Raw genomic sequence first — 22,669 nt, 5'->3', positions numbered from 1 at the left:
CACGTGGCGACACAAAGGATCTGTCACAAAGATCTGTCTGTACGCGTAAGATGGACGGATTTATATAGGCATTTTATTTATTTCACTAGGAAGGGCCCAATAAGTTGTTAGGCTCTATTATCAATGTATTATTATTATGCCATGGGTATCCTGCACACAACATTTCTGAAACATAGATCTAAATAGTGCAGTGGGCCTTCTTACCTGGTAAATAAAAAAAGGTCCGTAATTATTACGGCAATATTTTTTTTAACTTTTTGGTTCCTCAATTTTTTTCATAGTTTAACCCCCCCCCCCCCCCCCCGCTCAACCGACTGGTTGAGCGGGGGGTGGGGGGGGTGATCTTATATTTACTCCCGCCAGCGAGAGTGAATATAAGATCAATGTTCATCACAAAATATTGAAATCTCTCTTCCCCCCCCCCCACCACAAGGCTTGACATCCGTTCTCTGTTAAGTTCCCTTGTAGCCACCTCTTCGCCTGTCGCCAAGGCAACGGGAGGGGGGGGTGTGTCTAGGATGGCGTGGAGAGGCCTTTCGGCCTACTCCAGGCTTATTCATAAGAGGTTTTGGGGTTTATATCGTGTAAATATAAATGTGTCGTTGAACCGGCCACCACCCGACACGGCCAATTAGTGAGGTTCGTCACGTAATCAAAACGTGCCAATCAGCTGCTAGTTCGGCACTAACCGGAGTGTTGGAGAGTAAAACCCACGACATTCACAATTGTCGTACGACGTTTCGCCGATAATTGTGACCAGCCTCATCAGGCGACGGCCAGAGTTGTGGAGGAAACCTCCTCCCGCTTCGGTCTTCGATCGAGGCTTACTACGAGCTTATCGCCCTGAAGTCCCTTTCCGTGGAAGCTAGCACATTGTATATTTACATGTATATTACAAAAAAAATGTTTCTGAGTGTCATTTGTTTTTTCCTATTGCACTTCTGAGACTCGTGCAACATTCCCTCGCTGCGAAACAAAGTCTTCCGATTGTGTTTCCTTCCCTGTCTTCACCACACACACACACAACATCACACACACAACACCACACACGCACAAAAAGAAATACATTAATAATTATAAAACAAAAAACGAACGTTTTCAAGGGGAAAGAAACGGCCCTTTCTTGCGCCCCGCTGAAGGCTCCCCATTGTCAAGCGACGTTTTTGATTTGTCGTGGGTATGAGGCGGGGAGGTTCAAAGGTCACCGGCGCCTTGGCAGCATCCTCACACGGACCCACGTGTGTACTCTCACGCTAGACCGTCTGTAACACAGTGACACTCGTGTTCCTACCTGTCTACTCTCACGCTAGACCGTCTGTAACACAGCCACACTCGTGTTCCTAGCTGTGTACTCTCACGCTAGACCGTCTGTAACACAGTGACACGCGTGTTCCTACCTGTCTACTCTCACGCTAGACACGTCTGTAACACAGTGACACGCGTGTTCCTACCTGTCTACTCTCACGCTAGACCGTCTGTAACACAGTGACACGCGTGTTCCTACCTGTGTACTCTCACGCTAGACCGTCTGTAACACAGTGACACGCGTGTTCCTACCTGTCTACTCTCACGCTAGACACGTCTGTAACAGTGACACGCGTGTTCCTACCTGTCTACTCTCACGCTAGACACGTCTGTAACAGTGACACGCGTGTTCCTACCTGTCTACTCTCACGCTAGACCGTCTGTAACACAATGACACTCGTGTTCCTACCTGTCTACTCTCACGCTAGACCGTCTGTAACACAGTGACACGCGTGTTCCTACCTGTGTACTCTCACGCTAGACACGTCTGTAACAGTGACACGCGTGTTCCTACCTGTCTACTCTCACGCTAGACCGTCTGTAACACAATGACACTCGTGTCCTTACCTGTCTACTCTCACGCTAGACCGTCTGTAACACAGCCACACTCGTGTTCCTACCTGTCTACTCTCACGCTAGACCGTCTGTAACAGTGACACGCGTGTTCCTACCTGTGTACTCTCACGCTAGACACGTCTGTAACAGTGACACGCGTGATCTTACCTGTCTACTCTCACGCTAGACCCTCTGTAACACAGCCACACTCGCTCAAGACCACAATGACGGTAAACACTCCGAAGTGCAAAATAAGTTAAAATTTCGACGAAATGCCACGGTTTTTGTCTTTTTTTTACAAATGCACTCGCGTGCGGTTACGGTTACATTGCGATGTTGTGATATGAGTCCAACACGATAACAATGTCACATCCAACATTTTCGCCGCATATCCGCGCCCGTGGCTCAGTGCTCAACGACAAAAGTGTAGTGCTGTATGTTATTCTTTGTGTATGTTTCTATTAAATATCGTTTCGCGATTAGCGCTGGTGGCTACGTACGGTGCGAAAAAAGTTCAACATACCATACATACAACTCTGTGGCTGTCCGCCTGATGATGCGGTACTCTCGAATTGTAAATGTTGTGGGTTTCCTCTCCAACAGCACCGGTGTGCTGAACTAGCCACCAATTGGCACGTTCTATTTACGTAACAACCCTTACTAATTGGCTGTGTCAGGTGGTGGCGTGTTTAACGGCACGTTTATATTTATGCGATCTAACCCAAAAAAAAACCTCTGCAATGGATACCGTACGTACATTTGTCAGCGTTTTGTGCCATCGTCCGATAATTAACTGTAACGTTAACCCCTTTCTGCCATAGACACGGGGAGGTGTTAAGATGCACAGACACCGCATGGACACCTCCTTAAAAGGCGTCAAAGTCTGCTTTTGCCACACATACACCGCCACACGTGCGGTTAATGCAGACTTGTAATAGCTGTATACTAGGTGTTTGAACATCTTAACACCTGTGTTTATGCTCGAAAGGGTAAAGCCTTTTTATCATAACATTTTTCATTAAAACTACGTCCGAGGATTCACTTTACGAAGTTATCTTCGCTGTGTACGTTGGCACAATTGCAATGTGTGTGTTGCAGACGACTCACACATAGAATTGTGGTATTTTGACCCATCGTAAAAGCCATAAAACGTTCACTCGCTCGTCCATAAAATGATATTGGTGATATATAACAGAGTCACGTTGCTGATGATGCTGTCTGATAATGATAATGCTGCTGACGATGCTGACAACTCGGATAATGTTTATCTGCGCTCGTTTAGCAGAAACGGGTTTGTGTACGTAAAAAAAAAGGTTTATATCTACATTTAAATCAGCTCAAGCCTCCTATAAATCACGTGACTTTCCGTGCGGCCACCCCCACTCTGAGCCCCTCCCCTCTCCCCCACCGCCTCCCCCTGTGAAAACAGACTCCGCTCCTCCGCGCAGCAGCAGCGTGTAGGCCCTGACGTCGCCTCTTGCTCCCGATCCTCATCTCCCCTGGCTCTTTGCTCCCATTTCACCGTTCCCTTTCCCTGCTTTTCCTCTCGTTCGTTTCCCATCCTTTCCCTTCTCTCTTCCCTCTCCCGTACCTTGGTCTTTTCCTGTACATCACATCCTTGACCCCGTATTCGCCTTCCCGCTGGTGTGGGCACGGTCACAACCGTTGCCGAGTAGCAGCAAATTCGCCTGGCCATTCCAATGAAAACAGAGCCACCGGTGTAAAAAAACTGTGGATGGCATTTGTTAAATTAACCTTCCGTCTGCGTGACTTGTGTTCTTCAGGATGTTCTCTACTGCGGCGGGGTTGCGAAGGAGCTGTTTCCAGAAGAGGTGTCTTCCCTGAGCAGTGAGTGCTCCTTACTCCTTTAGTCCTTTCATTCACTCTTTCATTCTTTCATTCATCCGTTTTCCATAAAACTTCCCTTGCGCCTTGAGCCAAGTTGTCACGGATTTTGTCATCATTCACATAAAGTGGGTTGATTTGAAAGATCTGTACGTTACTGTTCGAGTGTTGCGCTCATTTGATTTATTTAGCCGTTGCCTGAATATTATACAAGGGACATCCATGGTGCTGCGTGAACGCACAGCAGCAGCAAGAATAAACGAAAGACAAAAACTCATAAATATTGCATGACTTACAAACGATAAAGGTCAGTAGCGAAACGCCCGCGCATCACAAATGCCGAAAACATAATGCGAGAGCAAGAGGCGCCAGAAAGCTGTGAAGCAGTCCTATGAGATAAGGATCCCTAAAGCACGGACGTTGACTTTGCCGTAGGAAAATTGCATTTGGGATTTGCCATAAAATAAAAGCTCCGATTAGCACGGTTGGTTACGTACAGTGCGAAAGATGTTCATCGTACATACATACGTACAAGGAAGCATGAGGAGGTGTGTGTGTGTGTGTGCTTTAAATTGCACAATTTGAGACATTGTTTTTGACTGTTAAGGATGCGCCGTGGCTAGAAGGCCCCCCCGGCGGTCGAGAGGGGGGCGACAGAGTGGCATCTGACGGAGCTGACGCGCCCGAGAGGGCCACGTCCACCGTGGAGATGGAGCAGTAAACAGTAATTGAGCTCCGCGTGCGGCAGCTAGATTGATGGTCGGATCGCGAGGCCGTGGGGGCGACGATGGCTTAGCGCGTAGAGGCCTTCATCCAGCAGTGGATAGATAATGCCCCATGACGATGACTTAATGAGGTCGTGCGGGGCAGCTCTGCAGACTCCCTTGAGCCCCGGCGAAGACGAAGCAGAGGACGATGGCGGCGGCGGCGATGCCATGGACAAGAAGCCTGCCGACAAGGCCGCGCTCAACGCCCTCAACTTCCAGGTGCGAATCTGCACACCCCCTGGGTTCAGATTTGAATTTGTTGACAAAATGAGCGACATTGGTCAACCAAGCGCTTATTTTTACGCTGTTTCGGTCGACGATGACTGTGACTGAATGAAAACGATCAACGACTGTCCACCAAAGCGTGACCGACTGTGATGAGACAATTGTTGCTGGCTGATTTGAGCGCAAGACCTCACGAACTGCAACAGCTCTGGTGGATCAGGTGGCTCAGAGGTCAGAGCGCTGAGCTGGTACCGCTGCGATCCTGGGTACCGCGGTGGCGAGATGTTAACTACCTCGCCTGGTACACAAGAGGTCGTGGATGCGATGGCGACCCTGACGCCTGTTGTAGAATTGGAGTTTGCATGTCTCTTTCCCCGTGGTCGTGTGGATTTCCCTTCGGGTCCTCCGGTTTATTCCCTCCACATTTAGAATCAACATCATGCGTTCAAAGTTTTTGACTACTGTAAATTTCCACGTAATGGTGACAAGCCACTTCGTTGGGCTATCATTTGTGGCCAGGTCGCTTCTGAAAAAGAGCTATACAGCTCAGTGGGCCTTACCTGGTAAAATAATAAAAAAGTTTCGTTTAGGGTTTGAATGCAGACATTCGACCAGGGCTCCATTTAATGTGGCAGCACAACGTTGCAGTTGTAATCTGGAAGAGGCCTTGATGGGTAGAACGCAGAGTGGAGGAGGCAGGCAGGTCACCTAGAGACAGGCCTTGGAGGGGCACCCAGAGGCTGGGCAACCCAAGGGGAAGAGAAGACCTAAAGCCAGATGGCGGCGGTGGTAGTGGTTATGAGACTCAACGAGCAGACCTTGGAGGTTGAGCACTTAACTTTACAGCAGCTACGGAATCTGGCAAAGGGAAGGAAGAGACGGCGGGTTGCAGTGACGTCAGAGAGACCGCGCCTTCATAACCTCTTGACCTTTAGCTTCATGGATCAGCTGCCGTGGCGAGGTGGCAATGAGGCGGTGAAGAGAACCAACTCATGGCGACTTCTTGGGCCGTATCGGTGACCTTGACCAGTATCGATATATATATATGACCCTTGACCTGTAGCCGATCGCCCTGTCCAGCAGGAGCTGCAGTGCGACGTGCTGGTGCAGGACAACAATCGGCAGGAGTGGACGTTCACGCTGTACGACTTCGACAGCAGTGGCGAGGTCACCCGAGAGGTGAGGGGCTCACGCCAACAGGAGGCACCATCAGTTTAAACACGTGGTGGTAGTGGCAGGGCTTTTGCGACCAATATTATCCATAATTTAGGGGGGCTTTTTTGTGTCGCTAAACCTGCCGCCACCACCACCACCCCGACAGCCAGTTAGTAAGGTTTGTCACGTGATGCCAATTATATTTAATGCGATCTAACCCAAAAATTAGGCCCAAACATTGCTCGTGTGCGTACATATTGTACATGCGCTATGAATGTTGATTAACTGTGAAAAAACACAACTGATAGGTATTCTTGGTTCCTTCAGTAAAGTCACGTCGAAGGGAAAGAACCGAGAATATGAATCCCTGCAGTCACGGAAGCTTTAAATCAAAACGAATAGGCATCCATTGCGTTCTCTGGGTCTTTCGGTGAAGTCACGTAGATAGGTTCAAAGAAAATAACAAAAAAAACGACGACGTTTCGATCGCAACGCAAGCGGTCGTCATCGACTTTTTTCCTTCCTGATGACGACCGCTTGTGTTGCGATGGAAACGTCCTGGTGCTTTTTTTTGTTCTTTTCATTCAACCCGTCTACGTGACTTCACCGAAAGACCCAAAGAATATGAATTCCTGTGCAGTCACGAAAGCTTTGAGTCAAGATTTACATCCATTGTAATTTATATGACATTAACCGCCCCCCCCCCCCCGCCGCCCCCGACCGCCCCGGTCTTCGCACCTGATTGGCTCACAAGTGGCGACATCAAATTGACCTCCTCTAATTGAGACCAAAACAGGAGGTTTTCTCCACAATTCTGGCTGTCGCCTGCTGAGGCTGGTTGTAGTTCCCGGAGAAATGTCACACGGTACTCGAATTGTAAATGTTGTGGTGGGTTTACTCTCCAACACACAACGGGTTAGTGCTGTACTAGTAACTAATTGGCACGTTCTGTTTACGTGACAACCCTTAATTAATAGGCTGTGTCGGGTGGTGGCGGTTTCAACGGCACATTTATATATTTACGCTAATTCAAAAAAAGACACTCTATTATGGATTAAGGCACCGTCATCGCCATCAGCCAAGATCAATCCACTGCTGGATGAAGGCCCCCCAACCCCCTCCCCCCTCCAAGCCGCCGCCGTACCTGTGGCGAACCGGCGACGCGACAATCCACCCACACCAGCCGGTTCCATCGCTCCATCTCCTCGGTGGTCGTCCGTAATCGGAATCAATTTATTTATACTGGAGGAATCCGATGAGCTATGAAGCTCTTCTTTCACAGATGCCCGTTAGTTTCACAGATGTCCAGTAATAAACGGACGGTAGGCATGATTAACTAAATTAGGCCATTAAAAGTGTTTTATTTACCAGGTAAAGCCCCACTGAGCTATTCGCTCTTTCTCAGAGGCGACCTGGCCACTCACTGAAGCGGCTGATATCATCATCATCACACGTGGGAATTGTAGTAGCAGGTAATAATCTAGACGCGTGTTGTTTCAAAATGTGGAGGGGGGCCAAAACCAGAGGAGACCCGGAGAGAAATCCACGCGACCACCACGGGGCGAGAGACAGAGGGAGAGAGAGAGTGAAGACGCAGACTTCAAATACTAGCGGCATAGTCGGGGTCCGAGATCGAACCCACGCGCTTCTGCACAGAAGGCGTGGGAGATCTGCTCGCCAGATTTGAAGCTTTCGTGACTGCAAGGATCCATACTCTTTGGTTCTATTCGGTAAAGTCACGTAGGTAAAAACAAAAATCACGACGTTTCGGCCACAACACAAGTGGCCTGATGAAGGCCACTTGTGTTGTGGCCGAAACGTCGTGATTTTTGTTATTTTGTTATTTTTTTTTACCTACATGACTTTACCGAATAGAACCAAAGAGTATCTGCTCGCCACTCCGGCTCCCCATCAGCTTTTGGGAAGGCCAAGGCGGCCAAAAGCATGGTTCTGGCGACGTTGCCGGCGACGTTACCGGCCTTCTTCGGTATGCACGTACGTACGTTGAACTTCTTTCCCACCGTACGTAGCCAACCGTGCTAATCGGAGGTGCGGGGGAAGGACAACAAACGAAACACAAAAAGCAGTTCTCAAAAAATGAGTTTTCAATCTAGATTATTTAAAAGTGCTTAGCGTCCAGTTGCTTCTTAATATCGGAAGGAAGAGCATTCCAGAAGGCCGCAGAAGCACATCTTTAAACGCGCGATGCAAACGACCATCCGTGTTCGATGGCCAACCTACTTTATGCGTAGCGCTTGCCCCAACGGGTCTGTTAAATTCTGCCCCCCGGGGGATCTTTGCCTTTGTGCTCGGCGCGTGTTGGGCCCTGCAGGACATCAGCAGCCTGATGCACACGATATACGAGGTGGTGGGCACCTCCGTGAATCACTCCACCGGCAACAGCAAGACCCTGAGAGTAAAGCTCACCGTGACCCCTGACCCTGGGCAGCAGAGGAGGCGTGGCGCGCCCCACGGCATTGTGGGTAAGTAAGGGGTGGGTTGCCCTCGGTCATGCATTTGATTTTTTACGTTTTACAAACAAGGTTAAACGCGTTAATGCATTAGCTCTGTCGGCCAGTCGGTCGGTCTTGTCTGTAAAGGGCGGCACGGTAACTCTCGTGAAGACGATGCACTGAGAACGAATCTTTCGGATCTACCAGGTAAGGCCCCACCGAGCTATGAAGCTCTTTTTCAGAAGCGACCTGGCTATCACAAATGATAGCTCAGTTAAGTGGCTCATCATGTGGAAATGTATAGCAGCCAAATACTCTTAGACGCGTGTGGATTCTAAATGTGGAGGGACAAACCGGTGGACCTGGAGAAAAAAATCCACGCGACCACGGGGAGAGAGACACGTGATGATGATGATGAGAGAGAGACGTGATGATGATGATGAGAGAGAGAGACACGCAAACTTCAAATATACAGCAGCAGGCGTCATGGTCTGGATCGAACCCACGACCTCCTGTACACCAGGCGAGGTAGTTAACATCTCCTAGCCACCGTGATGATGATGAGAGAGAGACATGCAAACTCCAAATATACAGCAGCAGGCATCATGGTCCGGATCGAACCCACGACCTCCTGTACACCAGGAGAGGTAGTTAACATCTCCTAGCCACCGTGATGATGATGAGAGAGACACGCAAACTCCAAATATACAGCAGCAGGCATCATGGTCCGGATCGAACCCACGACCTCCTGTATACCAGGCGAGGGAGTTGACATCTCCTAGCCACCGTGATGATGAGAGAGAGAGAGACACACAAACTCCAAATATACAGCAGCAGGCGTCAGAGTCGGGATCGAACCCACGACTTCCTGTACACCAAGCGAGCGTATGAAGTCATGTTGTTGTTAGGCACTCACACGAGAGAAAAACTGGCAAAAGTGGTTACCAACAACTTGGTGATTATCCAGAACAAGCGCCACACGCTAATAATTACCCTTGGTGGCCAAGGCGATGGCGACCACTTCCTGTGACGTCATACGTCTACACACACGTGACGCACGTGCCTCCCCTCCCGGTGACAGCATTGCGCGCGACCTCATCTCACTGGAACGTCTCGCTGTCGTCGCTAATTAAAGTTTAATACTTGCGAGGATGAACGCACATTTCGGAAAGAAGCGTTACAGAATCGGAGCGTATGGACGACGCTTCACCCAAGAGTTTCATTTATTCGTTCCAACTTGTTGTGCAATGCGCCGCTAAACTTTCAATGTTCTTAAATTTTTGCACAAGTGCTACAACCCCTTTGTCTGTCCACCGCTGAATGAGGGGCCTGCCCACACCGTGCAGGTCGTGGGGGTCAGTGCCAGATTATCCCAGAAGCCCGGGAGAAAACCAACCACACACTCTTTAGGGGTGGCACTCCAAACCCATCACCCACTCGATGGGTAACACTCCACCACACCCTGACGACGCCTGCTATATATTTGGAGTTTTGCATGTCTCCCCGTGATGGCGTGTTTTGGTTTTTTTTCCTCCGGGTCCTCCGGAATTTTTCCTCCACGCTCAGAATCAACGTCACGCGTTGCCGCTCTAAAATCTCCACGTCGATGATAAGCGACTTCGGTGAGCCATCATTTCTGATCGCCAGATGGATTCTGAAAAAGAAGCTCACAGCTCAGTGGGCCTCTACCTGGTAAAATGAAAAAAAAAAGTCGCAGTTAGTTGTCACGCATGTACGCGCGTGCGTCTCCGTGCTTGTGTTTCAGATCAGCCGCCGTCGCACGGCCAGGGGGAGGAAACGGCAACCCCCGAGGAGGCCAGGCAGCCCCAGAAGCAGCAGCAGCCCCAGCAGCAGCAGCCCCAGCAGCAGCAGCAGCCCCAGCAGCAGCAGCCTGAGCACCCTCCGTTGCGGTACGCGGCAAAGCACGGTCACGCGGTTTCAATTAGCGGGCGGTCGCGGGAAAACAAAAACACATTAACAATAAAAACACGGACGCCGCAACAGGAAAGGGCAGGCTGGGAGACATCGCCCTCCCCGCGGCAACCCGCGGGTGGTAATCCCGGGTGTCGGCGGTGCGGAAACGGTGTCTCGGAGATGTTAACACCCTCGCCTGGTATACAGGAGGTCGTGGGTTCGATCCTGACCCTGACGCCTGCTGATGGATATTTTTGCGTTTGCGTGTCTCTCTCTCTCTGTCTCTCTCCCCCGTGGTCGCGTGGATTTTTCTCCGGGTCCTCGGGTTTTTCCTTCCACATTTAGAACCAACGTCGCGCGTTGAGATTGTTTGGCTGCCGTGAATGTCCACGGGACGATGATGAGCCACTTTGTTGAACTGCAATCGTTTGCGATAGCAAAGGTCGCTTCTGAAAAAGAGCTGTACAGCTCAGTGGGCCTTATCTGGTGAAATAAAAAAAAATATTTGTTGAAAGTAAATCAATAGTTTTAAACCGGCGAACCGACGGAGGCCCGCCGCAAACTGGGCCGACGTTTGCACCGTTTTGGGGGGGCGGCAGTTGGGAAGTGGAAAGAGCCGGGAAACATTTTCCATGTTTTTTTTTACGTTGTTGCTGAATTATTACTTCTTAACGCGGGTGTCCAAAAGCACTCCATCGATTTTTGTCGTCCGCCCCCCCCCCCCCCTTCTGTTTTTTTGTTGTTAAACCATCTGCCAGAGGGCTGCGTGGTTCCCACATTTTAGGAGCCACGGGCCACCCCCGACGCTCAGAAACCTTTAAGCGCCCCCCCCCCCCCGTCGTCTTCATCCCACGGTTTCCCCCCCCCCCACCCCCACCCCCACCGCGCAGTAATAAATCTGGCATTTCATGAAGGCGATGGCAGCGTCTGCGGCGGCCCCGTGGTGGCCGCTTCCCACGGCCTTGCCGAGGGCCCGCCGCCGGGCTGTCCGCTGCTGCCGCCAGTCCGGAGGCACTGCCCCAGGGTGATCACGTGCCCTCTTGTGCTCTTTTTTCCCCCCCCGTTTGCGTCCACAGTACGTGTCCAGTGTATGCCCAATATGTCGGATTTATTTGCGCGCAGGCGCCACAACAGCGGGCAACCCCAGGGCTCGGCGACCGCCCGCCACTGCTACTGCGTGGACGAGAACGTGGAGCGCAGGAACCACTACCTGGACCTGGCTGGCATGGAGAGTTACGGAACGCCCGCCTGCTCGCCCGCGCAAGGTCTCCCGCTCGCTCCTCGCACCCAGCCCGTCCACTTCCTCACCCGCCCGTCGCTTTACTCGCCCGTCCATCATCTCGCTCGCCCAGCGGCCGACTCGTTCCGCTCGCCCTTCACGCCGTTTGGCCCACGCACAAACTCGTTCCTCCCTCGCCCGTCATTTCACCCGCCTCGCTCGCTCGCTCGCTCGCCCCATCACGTCAGTCGCCCAATCTTCCACACCTCACCGTCTTTCCTCTCGCCTGCCTACCACCTTTTGCTCACCCAACCGCAAAGTGTATCCCCCACAACTTTTTTTATTTGACCTCCGACCCTCCGCTCGTCAATCTACAAAATGTGCCCAGTGAGGCGTACAAGCAGCAACCACGCCCCCCTTGCCCCCGCCCCGCCCGCCGCCAGCCGCACGCGATTGGACGACGGGGAACAATCGGCCGCGCTCACGCTCGCACGCGATTGGACGGCGGGGAACAATCGCGCGCGCTCACGCTCGCTCGCGATTGGACGGCTCGCTTCGAGGGACGCCCTTTGCTGCGGGAGGCGTGGCGGCGAGCGCCGTCGAGATCACGGTCCGAGCCGCACGTGGGGTAGGGAGGGGGAGGCGCAGTGGGGGAGAATCTGAACGCGGAATGTTTTGACGCGGTGTCGGATCACTCGTTCGCCAAGATGAGATCGAGAGAGAGAGATGTACTGGCGGAGGGGTGGCCGCTCGTGTGTGTATCTCTCGCGAGCGAGCGAGCGGATCAAGCCAAGCAACAACAACAACAAAAACCCTGGCTTGCACGGCAGAGAGACAGCCTGTTATCACGAGCGGTATCGTTGTTTAACAAATCGTCTCACGCGGCCCTTAAGTTATGCCGCTCTCCTGGGAGAAACAAATTTACTTGTAACCCCCCCCCCCCCCACACACACACACTGGTGTGTGTGGGTTACTGGTGTGTGTGTGGGTTACTGGTGTGTGTGTGGGTTACTGGTGTGTGTGTGTGTGTGGGTTACTGGTGTGTGTGGGGGGGTTACTGGTGTGTGTGTGTGGGTTACTGGTGTGTGTGTGGGTTACTGGTGTGTGTGTGTGGGTTACTGGTGTGTGTGTGTGTGGGGGTTACTGGTGTGTGTGTGTGTGTGTTACTGGTGTGTGTGTGTGGGTTACTGGTGTGTGTGTGTGTGGGTTACTGGTGTGTGTGTGTTACTGGTGTGTGTGTGGGGGTTACTGGTGTGTGTGGGTTACTGGTGTGTGTGTGTGTGGGTTACTGGTGTGTGTGTGGGTTACTGGTGTGTGTGTGTGTGGGTTACTGGTGTGTGTGTGTGTGTGGGTTACTGGTGTGTGTGTGGGTTACTGGTGTGTGTGTGTGGGTTACTGGTGTGTGTGGGTTACTGGTGTGTGTGTGTGGGTTACTGGTGTGTGTGTGTGGGTTACTGGTGTGTGTGTGGGGGTTACTGGTGTGTGTGTGTGGGTTACTGGTGTGTGTGTGGGTTACTGGTGTGTGTGTGTGTGGGTTACTGGTGTGTGTGTGGGTTACTGGTGTGTGTGTGGGTTACTGGTGTGTGTGTGTGTGGGTTACAGGTGTGGGTGTGTGTGGGGGTTACTGGTGTGTGTGGGTTACTGGTGTGTGTGTGTGTGGGTTACTGGTGTGTGTGTGTGGGTTACTGGTGTGTGTGTGTGGGTTACTGGTGTGTGTGTGTGGGTTACTGGTGTGTGTGTGTGGGTTACTGGTGTGTGTGTGTGGGTTACTGGTGTGTGTGTGTGGGTTACTGGTGTGTGTGTGGGTTACTGGTGTGTGTGTGTGTGGGTTACAGGTGTGTGTGTGTGCGTGTTTGTGTGTAGGCACGTGAAAGAGTAAGAATGCTCGGAATACACAAAACTCCCCGAATAAACTCGCGATGGAGCCGGGAATTGGTGGGGGGGGGGGGGGGGTGGCAGAAGGCCCGGGGGGGGGGCTCTCGTCGCGACCCCCCTCGATATGATTGGAGGGGGGTCGTGACGGTTTCATTTGCCAGCGTTTTTTGTCACGTAGAAAGACCCAGAGGATCGCAGTGAATCACAGAGACGCAGAGAATCACAGAGATGCAGAGAATCACAGAGACGCAGAGAATCACAGAGACGCAGAGAATCACAGAGACGCAGAGAATCACAGAGACGCAGAGAATCACAGAGACGCAGAGAATCACAGAGAATCGCAGAGACGCAGAGAATTGCAGTGAATCGCAGAGACACAGAGAATCACAGAGACGCAGTGAATCACAGAGACGCAGAGAATCGCAGAGACGCAGAGAATCACAGAGACGCAGAGAATCACAGAGACGCAGTGAATCACAGAGACGCAGTGAATCACAGAGACGCAGAGAATCGCAGAGACGCAGAGAATCACAGAGACGCAGAGAATCACAGAGACGCAGTGAATCACAGAGACGCAGTGAATCACAGAGACGCAGAGAATCGCAGAGACGCAGAGAATTGCAGTGAATCGCAGAGACACAGAGAATCACAGAGACGCAGAGAATCACAGAGACGCAGAGAATCACAGAGACGCAGAGAATCACAGAGACGCAGTGAATCACAGAGACGCAGTGAATCGCAGAGACACAGAGAATCACAGAGACGCAGTGAATCACAGAGACGCAGAGACGCAGAGAATCACAGAGACGCAGAGAATCACAGAGACGCAGTGAATCACAGAGACGCAGTGAATCACAGAGACGCAGAGAATCGCAGAGACGCAGAGAATCACAGAGACGCAGAGAATCACAGAGACGCAGTGAATCACAGAGACGCAGTGAATCACAGAGACGCAGAGAATCGCAGAGACGCAGTGAATCATAGAGAATCACAGAGACGCAGTGAATCACAGAGACGTAGTGAATCACAAAGAATCACAGAGACGCAGAGAATCACAGAGACGCAGTGAATCACAGAGACGCAGTGAATCACAGAGAATCACAGAGACGCAGTGAATCACAGAGACGCAGTGAATCACAGAGACGCAGTGAATCACAGAGACGCAGAGAATCACAGAGACGCAGAGAATCGCAGAATCGCAGAGACGCAGTGAATCACAGAGACGCAGTGAATCACAGAATCACAGAGACGCAGTGAATCACAGAGAATCACAGAAACGCAGTGAATCACAGAGACGTAGTGAATCACAAAGAATCACAGAGACGCAGTGAATCACAAAATCACAGAGACGCAGTGAATCACAGAGACGTAGTGAATCACAAAGAATCACAGAGACGCAGTGAATCACAGAGACGCAGTGAATCACAAAGAATCACAGAGACGCAGTGAATCACAGAGACGCAGTGAATCACAGAGAATCACAGAGACGCAGAGAATCACAGAGACGCAGAGAATCACAGAGACGCAGAGAATCACAGAGACGCAGTGAATCACAGAGAATCACAGAGACGCAGAGAATCACAGAGACGCAGTAAATCACAAAGAATCACAGAGACGCAGTGAATCACAGAATCACAGAGAATCACAGAGACACAGAGAATCACAGAGAAACAGAGAATCACAGAGAATCACAGAGAATCACAGAGACGCAGTGAATCACAGAGAATCACAGAGACAGAGAATCACAGAGACGCAGTGAATCACAGAGACGTAGTGAATCACAGAGACGCAGTGAATCACAAAGAATCACAGAGACGCAGTGAATCACAGAGACGCAGTGAATCACAGAGAATCACAGAGACGCAGAGAATCACAGAGACGCAGAGAATCACAGAGACGCAGAGAATCACAGAGAATCACAGAGACGCAGAGAATCACAGAGACGCAGTGAATCACAAAGAATCACAGAGACGCAGTGAATCACAGAATCACAGAGAATCACAGAGACACAGAGAATCACAGAGACACAGAGAATCACAGAGAATCACAGAGAATCACAGAGACGCAGTGAATCACAGATAATCACAGAGACAGAGAATCACAGAGACGCAGAGAATCACAGAGACGCAGTGAACCACGAGCCAGAACTGGTGCGGGTTTGTGAGACATTTACACTGAGATTATTATACCGGACATCTGTGAAAAAGAGCTTCTCAGCTCATCGGATTCCTCCAGTCGAAACAAACATTCAGATTTGTCTCTTCCTTGGCGCCAACAATCTCTTTATTTTATTGATTACCAAGAGCGACGCGAACGGTGGAAGAGTTGCACCATCTGCTGGACAATGTGGCAACTACAGAATAAATAAAGGGATCCCATACTAGAGCTCCTGCTCCACCCCAAGGAGCCGGCCATAAATGACGTCACGCACCTGGGGGGTTGGGGGGGGGTCAGACATTTGTGACGATGTGTGACGATGGGGGGGGGGGGTGGTGAGAAATGTGACGTCACATAAAAATGCGCAACTTTAAATAAATACGGAATTGTTATAACAACACTAATTGTGTTGTTATAACAACACTTCTACAACACCAGAGTGCAGCGCCACATTAAATACGCACTACAATGACAATAGTTTAAAGCGATTTGAAGCATGTTTTATTTTGTAAATGGAAATATGTTTTTTTGGGGGGGGGGGCAGAGCTTTGTGACGTCATATTTGAGGGGGGGTCTGACTTTTTGTGACGCCGTGTGACGAGGGGGGGGGGGGTCAAAAATCGTCCAAAATCGCGTGACGTCATTTATGGACAGCCCCCAAGAAGCTATAAATGCTCGGCTAGGTGCACTGTGTTTGTACCGTTCGCCTTTTGGCGTTGTCCTCTTGTCTGACACTGGTGGTGAGAACTCGGGCTGAAGAAGGCTGCTGTCTCTGATGAAGGCCAATCAGTTTCAATGACAATGCGAATAACACATTCTCCTGCGGAGGGAGCTGGTAGGAACGTCGGGTTGCTCGGTCAATGGGCAGGGTCACACGGCGGCACCACGTGGTGTATTCCGCACAATATGCCCGACTGTGAGGGCGGGCACAAGCCGGCGTGAGTAGGTTAAACGTTGAATTTTATAAGGACACCACGGGGTGACCAGCCCCTCCCCACCCAGCCCCACCCCTCCCACCCCCCACCCAGCCCCTCCCTCCCAACCCAGCCCCTCCCCCACAACCCAGCCCCTCCCCACCCTCCCCTCCCCAACTAGCCCCACCCCTCCCCACCCAGCCCCTCCCCACGCAGCCCCACCCTCCCCACCCAGCCCCTCCCCTCCCCACCCAGCCCCTCCCCACCCAGCCCCTCCCCACCCTCCCCACCCTCCCAACCCAGCCCCACCCCTCCCATTTTTCCTGCACGACGGACGGACGGACACAATAATCCCCTGTGGGCTGGTGGTGTAACCAGGAGGTTCCTACACACTAGTATTATTATCATCATCAGAGAGCATGTTTGTGTTTGCATGTTCACAGTAAGTGCTGCGTGTCGTTAATGCAGTCGTTTGATTCCTTGAAGCAGATTTCTATTTGGTGTTTTTTTTTTAATGTGAACGCCTCCTGTTTTACTTGCCAGAAAGGGTGAATCTTGATTTGAAGCGTTCGTGACTGCAAGGAATCCACAACTCTTTGGTTCTTTCGGTAAAGTCACGTGGGTAGAAAAAAAGTAAATAAACTCTTGTTGTCAGCCGCTCTTTAAGCTATGTCGGCGGTTGTCCTGCAGTATCGGTGCCACCTGATGAAGGTCCCTATATATTCTTATTTTCATACTTTGCTACTGGGGGAAACAAGGTATCCCATAATGCAGCAGCTGCTGCTGCTGCTACTCACCTCGAGCTATGAAATCTTTTACACGTGCATTGTCCTTGGACTCGTCACCTATGGGGCCGTCCATAAATGACGTCACGCACCTAGGGAGGGGGGGAGCGGGGTTAGACATTTGTGACGATGTGTGACGAGGGGGGGGGGGTTGAGAAATGTGACGTCACATCAAAACGCGCAACTTTATAAATAAATATAGACAACACGTTCTAACATTTTAATAAATGTTTTCTCCAACAACATCAGAGTGTAGCGCCACATTAAATACGCACTACAATGTCAATAGTTTAAAGCGATTTGAAGCATGTTTTATATTTTTTTGGTGGAGGGGGCAGAGCTTTGTGACGTCATATTTGAGGGGGGGGGGGGGTCTGACTCTTTGTGACGCCGCGTTACGAGGTGGGGGGGGGGGGTTCAAAAATCGTCCAAAATCACGTGACGTCATTTATGGACGGCCCCTATTGGCATTCTCTGGTCTGACACTGGTGGTGAGAACTAGACCCTGAGGTAGGCCGCTGTCTCTGTTGTAGGCCAATCAGCTTCAAAGACAACGCCTAAATATGATCAGAGCCACGTGTTTGTTTGCATGTTCACAAAGTAGCGAGTGAGTGGTTCATGCAGTTTACTTGATTTCCTTGCGAGGGGTTTGTATTTGGTGTTTGAGCGTCTTAACGCAACTGTTTTATAGTGCCAGAAAGAGGGGTTAACACAGATGATTATTTTCCATACTTCGATACTGGCAGCGAAAAGTTGTCGTGATAATATTTGTTTTGTTTTGTAATCTTTAAAAAAAGGAAATCCCTTGAGATGAGACGCCTCGTCAGCAAGAGATACCCACGGAGGTGTAACGTGACATAGAGCATACGCATAACGACACGGTGAACAACTACAAAAGCAGTTTCAATCTATAACTTACACGTGACGGAAAATAATAGGTTTACTCTTTCCGGCAAGAATGCAGGTGTCAAGAGCTTATTAATCGATGAATATAAAACTAATTTCTTTAGAACTGCTTTTTGTGTGTGTTAGTTTGTTATCATTCCCCCGCACCTCCGATTAGCGCGGTTGGCTACGTACGGTGTGAAAGAAGTTCAACGTAGTAGTTAGACTCGCACAGAGACCCATAGACTCGCACAGAGACCCATAGACTCACACAGACACCCATAGACTCGCACAGAGACCCATAGACTCACACAGAGACCTATAGACTCGCACAAAGACCCATAGACTCACACTAAGCCCCATAGACTCACACAGAGACCCATAGACTCACACAGAGACCCACGGCCTCACACAGAGACCCATAGACTCACACATAGACCAATAGACACACACACAGACCCATAGGCTCACACAGACACCCATAGACTCACACAGAAACCCATAGACTTACACAGAGACCAATAGACTCACACAGAAACCCATAGACTCACACAGAGACCCACGGACTCAAACAGAGACCCATAGACTCACACAGAGACCCAGAGACTCACACAGAGACCCATAGACTCACAAAGAAGCCCATAGACTCACACAGAGACCCATAGACTCACACAGAGACCCATAGGTGCACACAGAGACCCATAGACTCACACAGAGACCCATAAACTCACACAGAGACCCATAGACTCACACAAAGACCGATAGACTCACACAGAGACCCATAGACTCACACAGAGACCCATGGACTCACAAAGAGACCCACGGACTCACAGAGACCCATAGACTCACACAGAGACCCACGGACTCACACAGAGACCCATAGACTCACAAAGAGAACCACAGGCTCACACAGAGACCCATAGACTCACGCAGAGACCCATAGACTCACACAGAGACCCACAGACGCACACTGAGACCCATAGACTCACACAGAGACCCATAGACTCACACAAAGACCCATAGACTCAAACATAGACCCATAGACTCACACATAGACCAATAGACACACACAGAGACCCATAGACTCACACAGACACCCATAGACTCACACAGAAACCCATAGACTCACACAGGGACCAATAGACTCACACAGAAACCTATAGACTCACACAGAATCCCACGGACTCACACAGAGACCCATAGACTCACACAGAGACCCAGAGACTTACACAGAGACCAATAGACTCACACAGAGACCCATAGACTCGCACAGAGAACCACAGGCTCACACAGAGACCCATAGACTCACGCAGAGACCCATAGACTCACACAGAGACCCACAGACGCACACTGAGACCCATAGACTCACACAGAGACCGATAGACTCACACAGAGACCCATAGACTCACACAGAGACCCATAGACTCACACAAAGAACCACAGGCTCACACAGAGACCCATAGACTCACACAGAGACCCATAGACTCACAGAGAGATCCATAGACTCACACAGAGACCCATAGACTCACACAGAGACCCATAGACTCACACAGAGACCCACAGACTCACACAGAGACCCATAGACCCACACAGAGACCCATAGACTCACACAGAGACCCATAGACCCACACAGAGACAGACACCCATAGACTCACACAGAAATCCATAGACTCACACAGGGACCAATAGACTCACACAGAAACCCATAGACTCACACAGAATCCCACGGACTCACACAGAGACCCATAGACTCACACAGAGACCCAGAGACTCACACAGAGACCCATAGACTCACAAAGAGGCCCATAGACTCACACAGAGACCCATAGACTCACACAGAGACCCATAGGCGCACACAGAGACCCATAGACTCACACAGAGACCCATAGACTCACACAGAGACCCATAGACTTACACAGAGACCAATAGACTCACACAGAGACCCATAGACTCGCACAGAGAACCACAGGCTCACACAGAGACCCATAGACTCACGCAGAGACCCATAGACTCACACAGAGACCCACAGACGCACACTGAGACCCATAGACTCACACAGAGACCCATAGACTCACACAGAGACCCATAGACTCACACAGAGACCCATAGACTCACACAAAGAACCACAGGCTCACACAGAGACCATTAGACTCACGCAGAGACCCATAGACTCACACAGAGACCCACAGATTCACACAGAGAACCATAGACTCACACAGAGACCCATAGACTCACACAGAGACCCATAGACTCACACAGAGACCCATAGAATCACACAGAGACCATAGAATCGCACAGAGACCCAGAGACTCACACAGAGACCCATAGACTCACACATAGACCCATAGACTCACACTAAGACCCATAGACTCACACAGAAATCCATGGACTCACACAGAGACCCATAGACTCACACAGAGACCCAGAGACTCACACAGAGACCCATAGACTCACAGAGAGACCCATAGACTCACACAGAGACCCATAGACCCACACAGAGACCCATAGACTCATACAGAGACCCATAGACTCACCACACACAGAGACCCATAGACTCACACAGAGACCCATAGACTCACACAGAGACCCACAGACTCACACAAAGACCCATAGACTCACACAGAGACCCATAGACTCACCACACAGAGACCCATAGACTCACACAGAGACCCACAGATTCACACAGAGACCCATAGACTCACACAGAGACCCATAGAATCACACAGAGACCCATAGACTCGCACAGAGACCCAGAGACTCACACAGAGTCCCATAGACTCACACAGAGATCCATAGACTCACACTAAGACCCATAGACTCACACAGAAACCCATAGACTCACACAGAGACCCATAGACTCACACAGAGACCCATAGACTCACAGAGAGATCCATAACTCACACAGAGGCCCATAGACTCACACAGAAACCCATAGACTCACACAGAGACCCACAGACTCACACAGAGACCCACAGGCTCACACAGAGACCCATAGACTCATACAGAGACCCATAGGCTCACACAGAGACCCATAGACTCACACAGAGACCCATAGACTCACACAGAGACCCACAGGCTCACACAGAGACCCACAGGCTCACACAGAGACACATAGACTCACACAGAGACCCATAGACTCACACAGAGATCCATAGACTCACACAGAGACCCACAGACTCACACAGAGACCCACAGACTCACACAGAGACCCATAGACTCACACAGAGACCCATAGACTCACACAGAGACCCATAGACTCACACAGAGACCCATAGACTCACACAGAGACCCACAGACTCACACAGACCCATAGACTCACACAGAGACCCATAGACTCACTCAAAGACCCATAGACACACAGACACCCACAGACTCCCACAGAGACCCATAGACTCACACAGAGACCCATAGACTCACACAGAGACCCATAGACTCACACAAAGACCCATAGACTCACACAGAGACCCATAGACTCACACAGAGACCCATAGACTCACACAGAGACCCACAGTTTGTTGTCCACGCTCCGCACCTCCGATGAGCACGGTTGGCGACGTACGGTGCCAAAGAAGTTCAACGTCCATACTCTTTGGTTCTTTCGGTAAAGTCATCACGTATAGGTATAAAATAAAATAAATCACGACGTTTCGGGCGCAACACAAGCGTCCGTCATCAGGTGGGAAAGCGATGGCCTGCTGCTGAGCCATACTGTTTTAAAAGGTTTGAAATGGGTGTAGCCCAAGGGTCATTATAAAGAAGTGAGCAGGGCTAGTGATGTTAATGTGAGACATTAGCATGATGTCAATGTGAGACATTAGCATGTAGCTGTAAGATAGGAGGAGAGCGGCCTCCTCAACGAGGGCACGGAAGTGGCTATGTTAATGTGAGAGCTTAGCATGATGTTAATGTGAGATCAAAGAATGGCCTCCACGAGGCAAGAGAGAGTGCAATCCAAAGGTCACGTGAGCATGAGAGTGCAATGCAACCTACATGTGAGCATGAGAGTGCAATCTAAAGGATATGTGAGCATGAGAGTGTAATCCAAAGGACACGCGAGTATGAGAGTGCAATGCAACCTACATGTGAGCATGAGAGTGCAATCTAAAGGATATGTGAGCATGAGAGTGTAATCCAAAGGACACGCGAGTATGAGAGTGTAATCCAAAGGACATGTGAACATGAGAGTGTAATCCAAAGGACATGTGCGTATGAGAGTGTAATCAAAGGACATGTGAGTATGAGAGTGTAATCCAAAGGACATGTGAGCATGAGAGTGTAATCCTAGTGACATGTGAGCATGAGAGTGTAATCCAAAGGACATGTGAGTATGAGAGTGTAATCCTAGTGACATGTGAGCATGAGAGTGTAATCCAAAGCACATGTGAGTATGAGAGTGTAATCCAAAGGACATGTGAACATGAGAGTGTAATCCAAAGGCATGAGAGTGCAATCCAAAGGACATGAGGGGGGCTGAGGCACCTCCTCCCCCCTCCGCGGCGTCAACTCACAACCCTCACTACAAAGGCAGAACCCTCACGTCATCACGTGATCTCCGTAACGCTGTCGAGACATCAAAGTAAAAAGGACGTCATGATGAACAAGGGATTATAACCTT

At 50.5% G+C, this 22,669-nt stretch overlaps 1 protein-coding gene across 3 annotated transcripts in view; it reads left to right on the top strand.

The window, feature by feature from the left end:
• LOC116954073 (protein naked cuticle homolog 2) overlaps positions 1 to 22,669 on the top strand; it is a 77,994-nt gene that overhangs the window by 42,823 nt on the left and 12,502 nt on the right. For 2 of the 3 annotated variants that reach the window (XM_076052154.1, XM_076052152.1), the window contains exons 4-9: positions 3,645 to 3,708; positions 4,576 to 4,691; positions 5,778 to 5,876; positions 8,185 to 8,335; positions 10,071 to 10,215; positions 11,342 to 11,484. In XM_076052154.1, coding sequence (XP_075908269.1) covers positions 3,645 to 3,708; positions 4,576 to 4,691; positions 5,778 to 5,876; positions 8,185 to 8,335; positions 10,071 to 10,215; positions 11,342 to 11,484 — 718 coding nt within the window. The remainder of the gene's footprint in view (positions 1 to 3,644; positions 3,709 to 4,575; positions 4,692 to 5,777; positions 5,877 to 8,184; positions 8,336 to 10,070; positions 10,216 to 11,341; positions 11,485 to 22,669) is intronic. The other variant, XM_076052153.1, reaches the window with a different exon arrangement.

The sequence above is a fragment of the Petromyzon marinus genome, chromosome 54 (genome assembly GCF_048934315.1).
Source record: "Petromyzon marinus isolate PM22_M1 ecotype Great Lakes invasive population chromosome 54, UKy_Petmar_22M1.pri1.0, whole genome shotgun sequence".
NCBI lineage: Eukaryota > Metazoa > Chordata > Hyperoartia > Petromyzontiformes > Petromyzontidae > Petromyzon > Petromyzon marinus.
The sequence above is the reverse complement of the archived record's forward strand: the minus strand, read 5'-3'. Positions and strand labels throughout refer to the sequence as shown.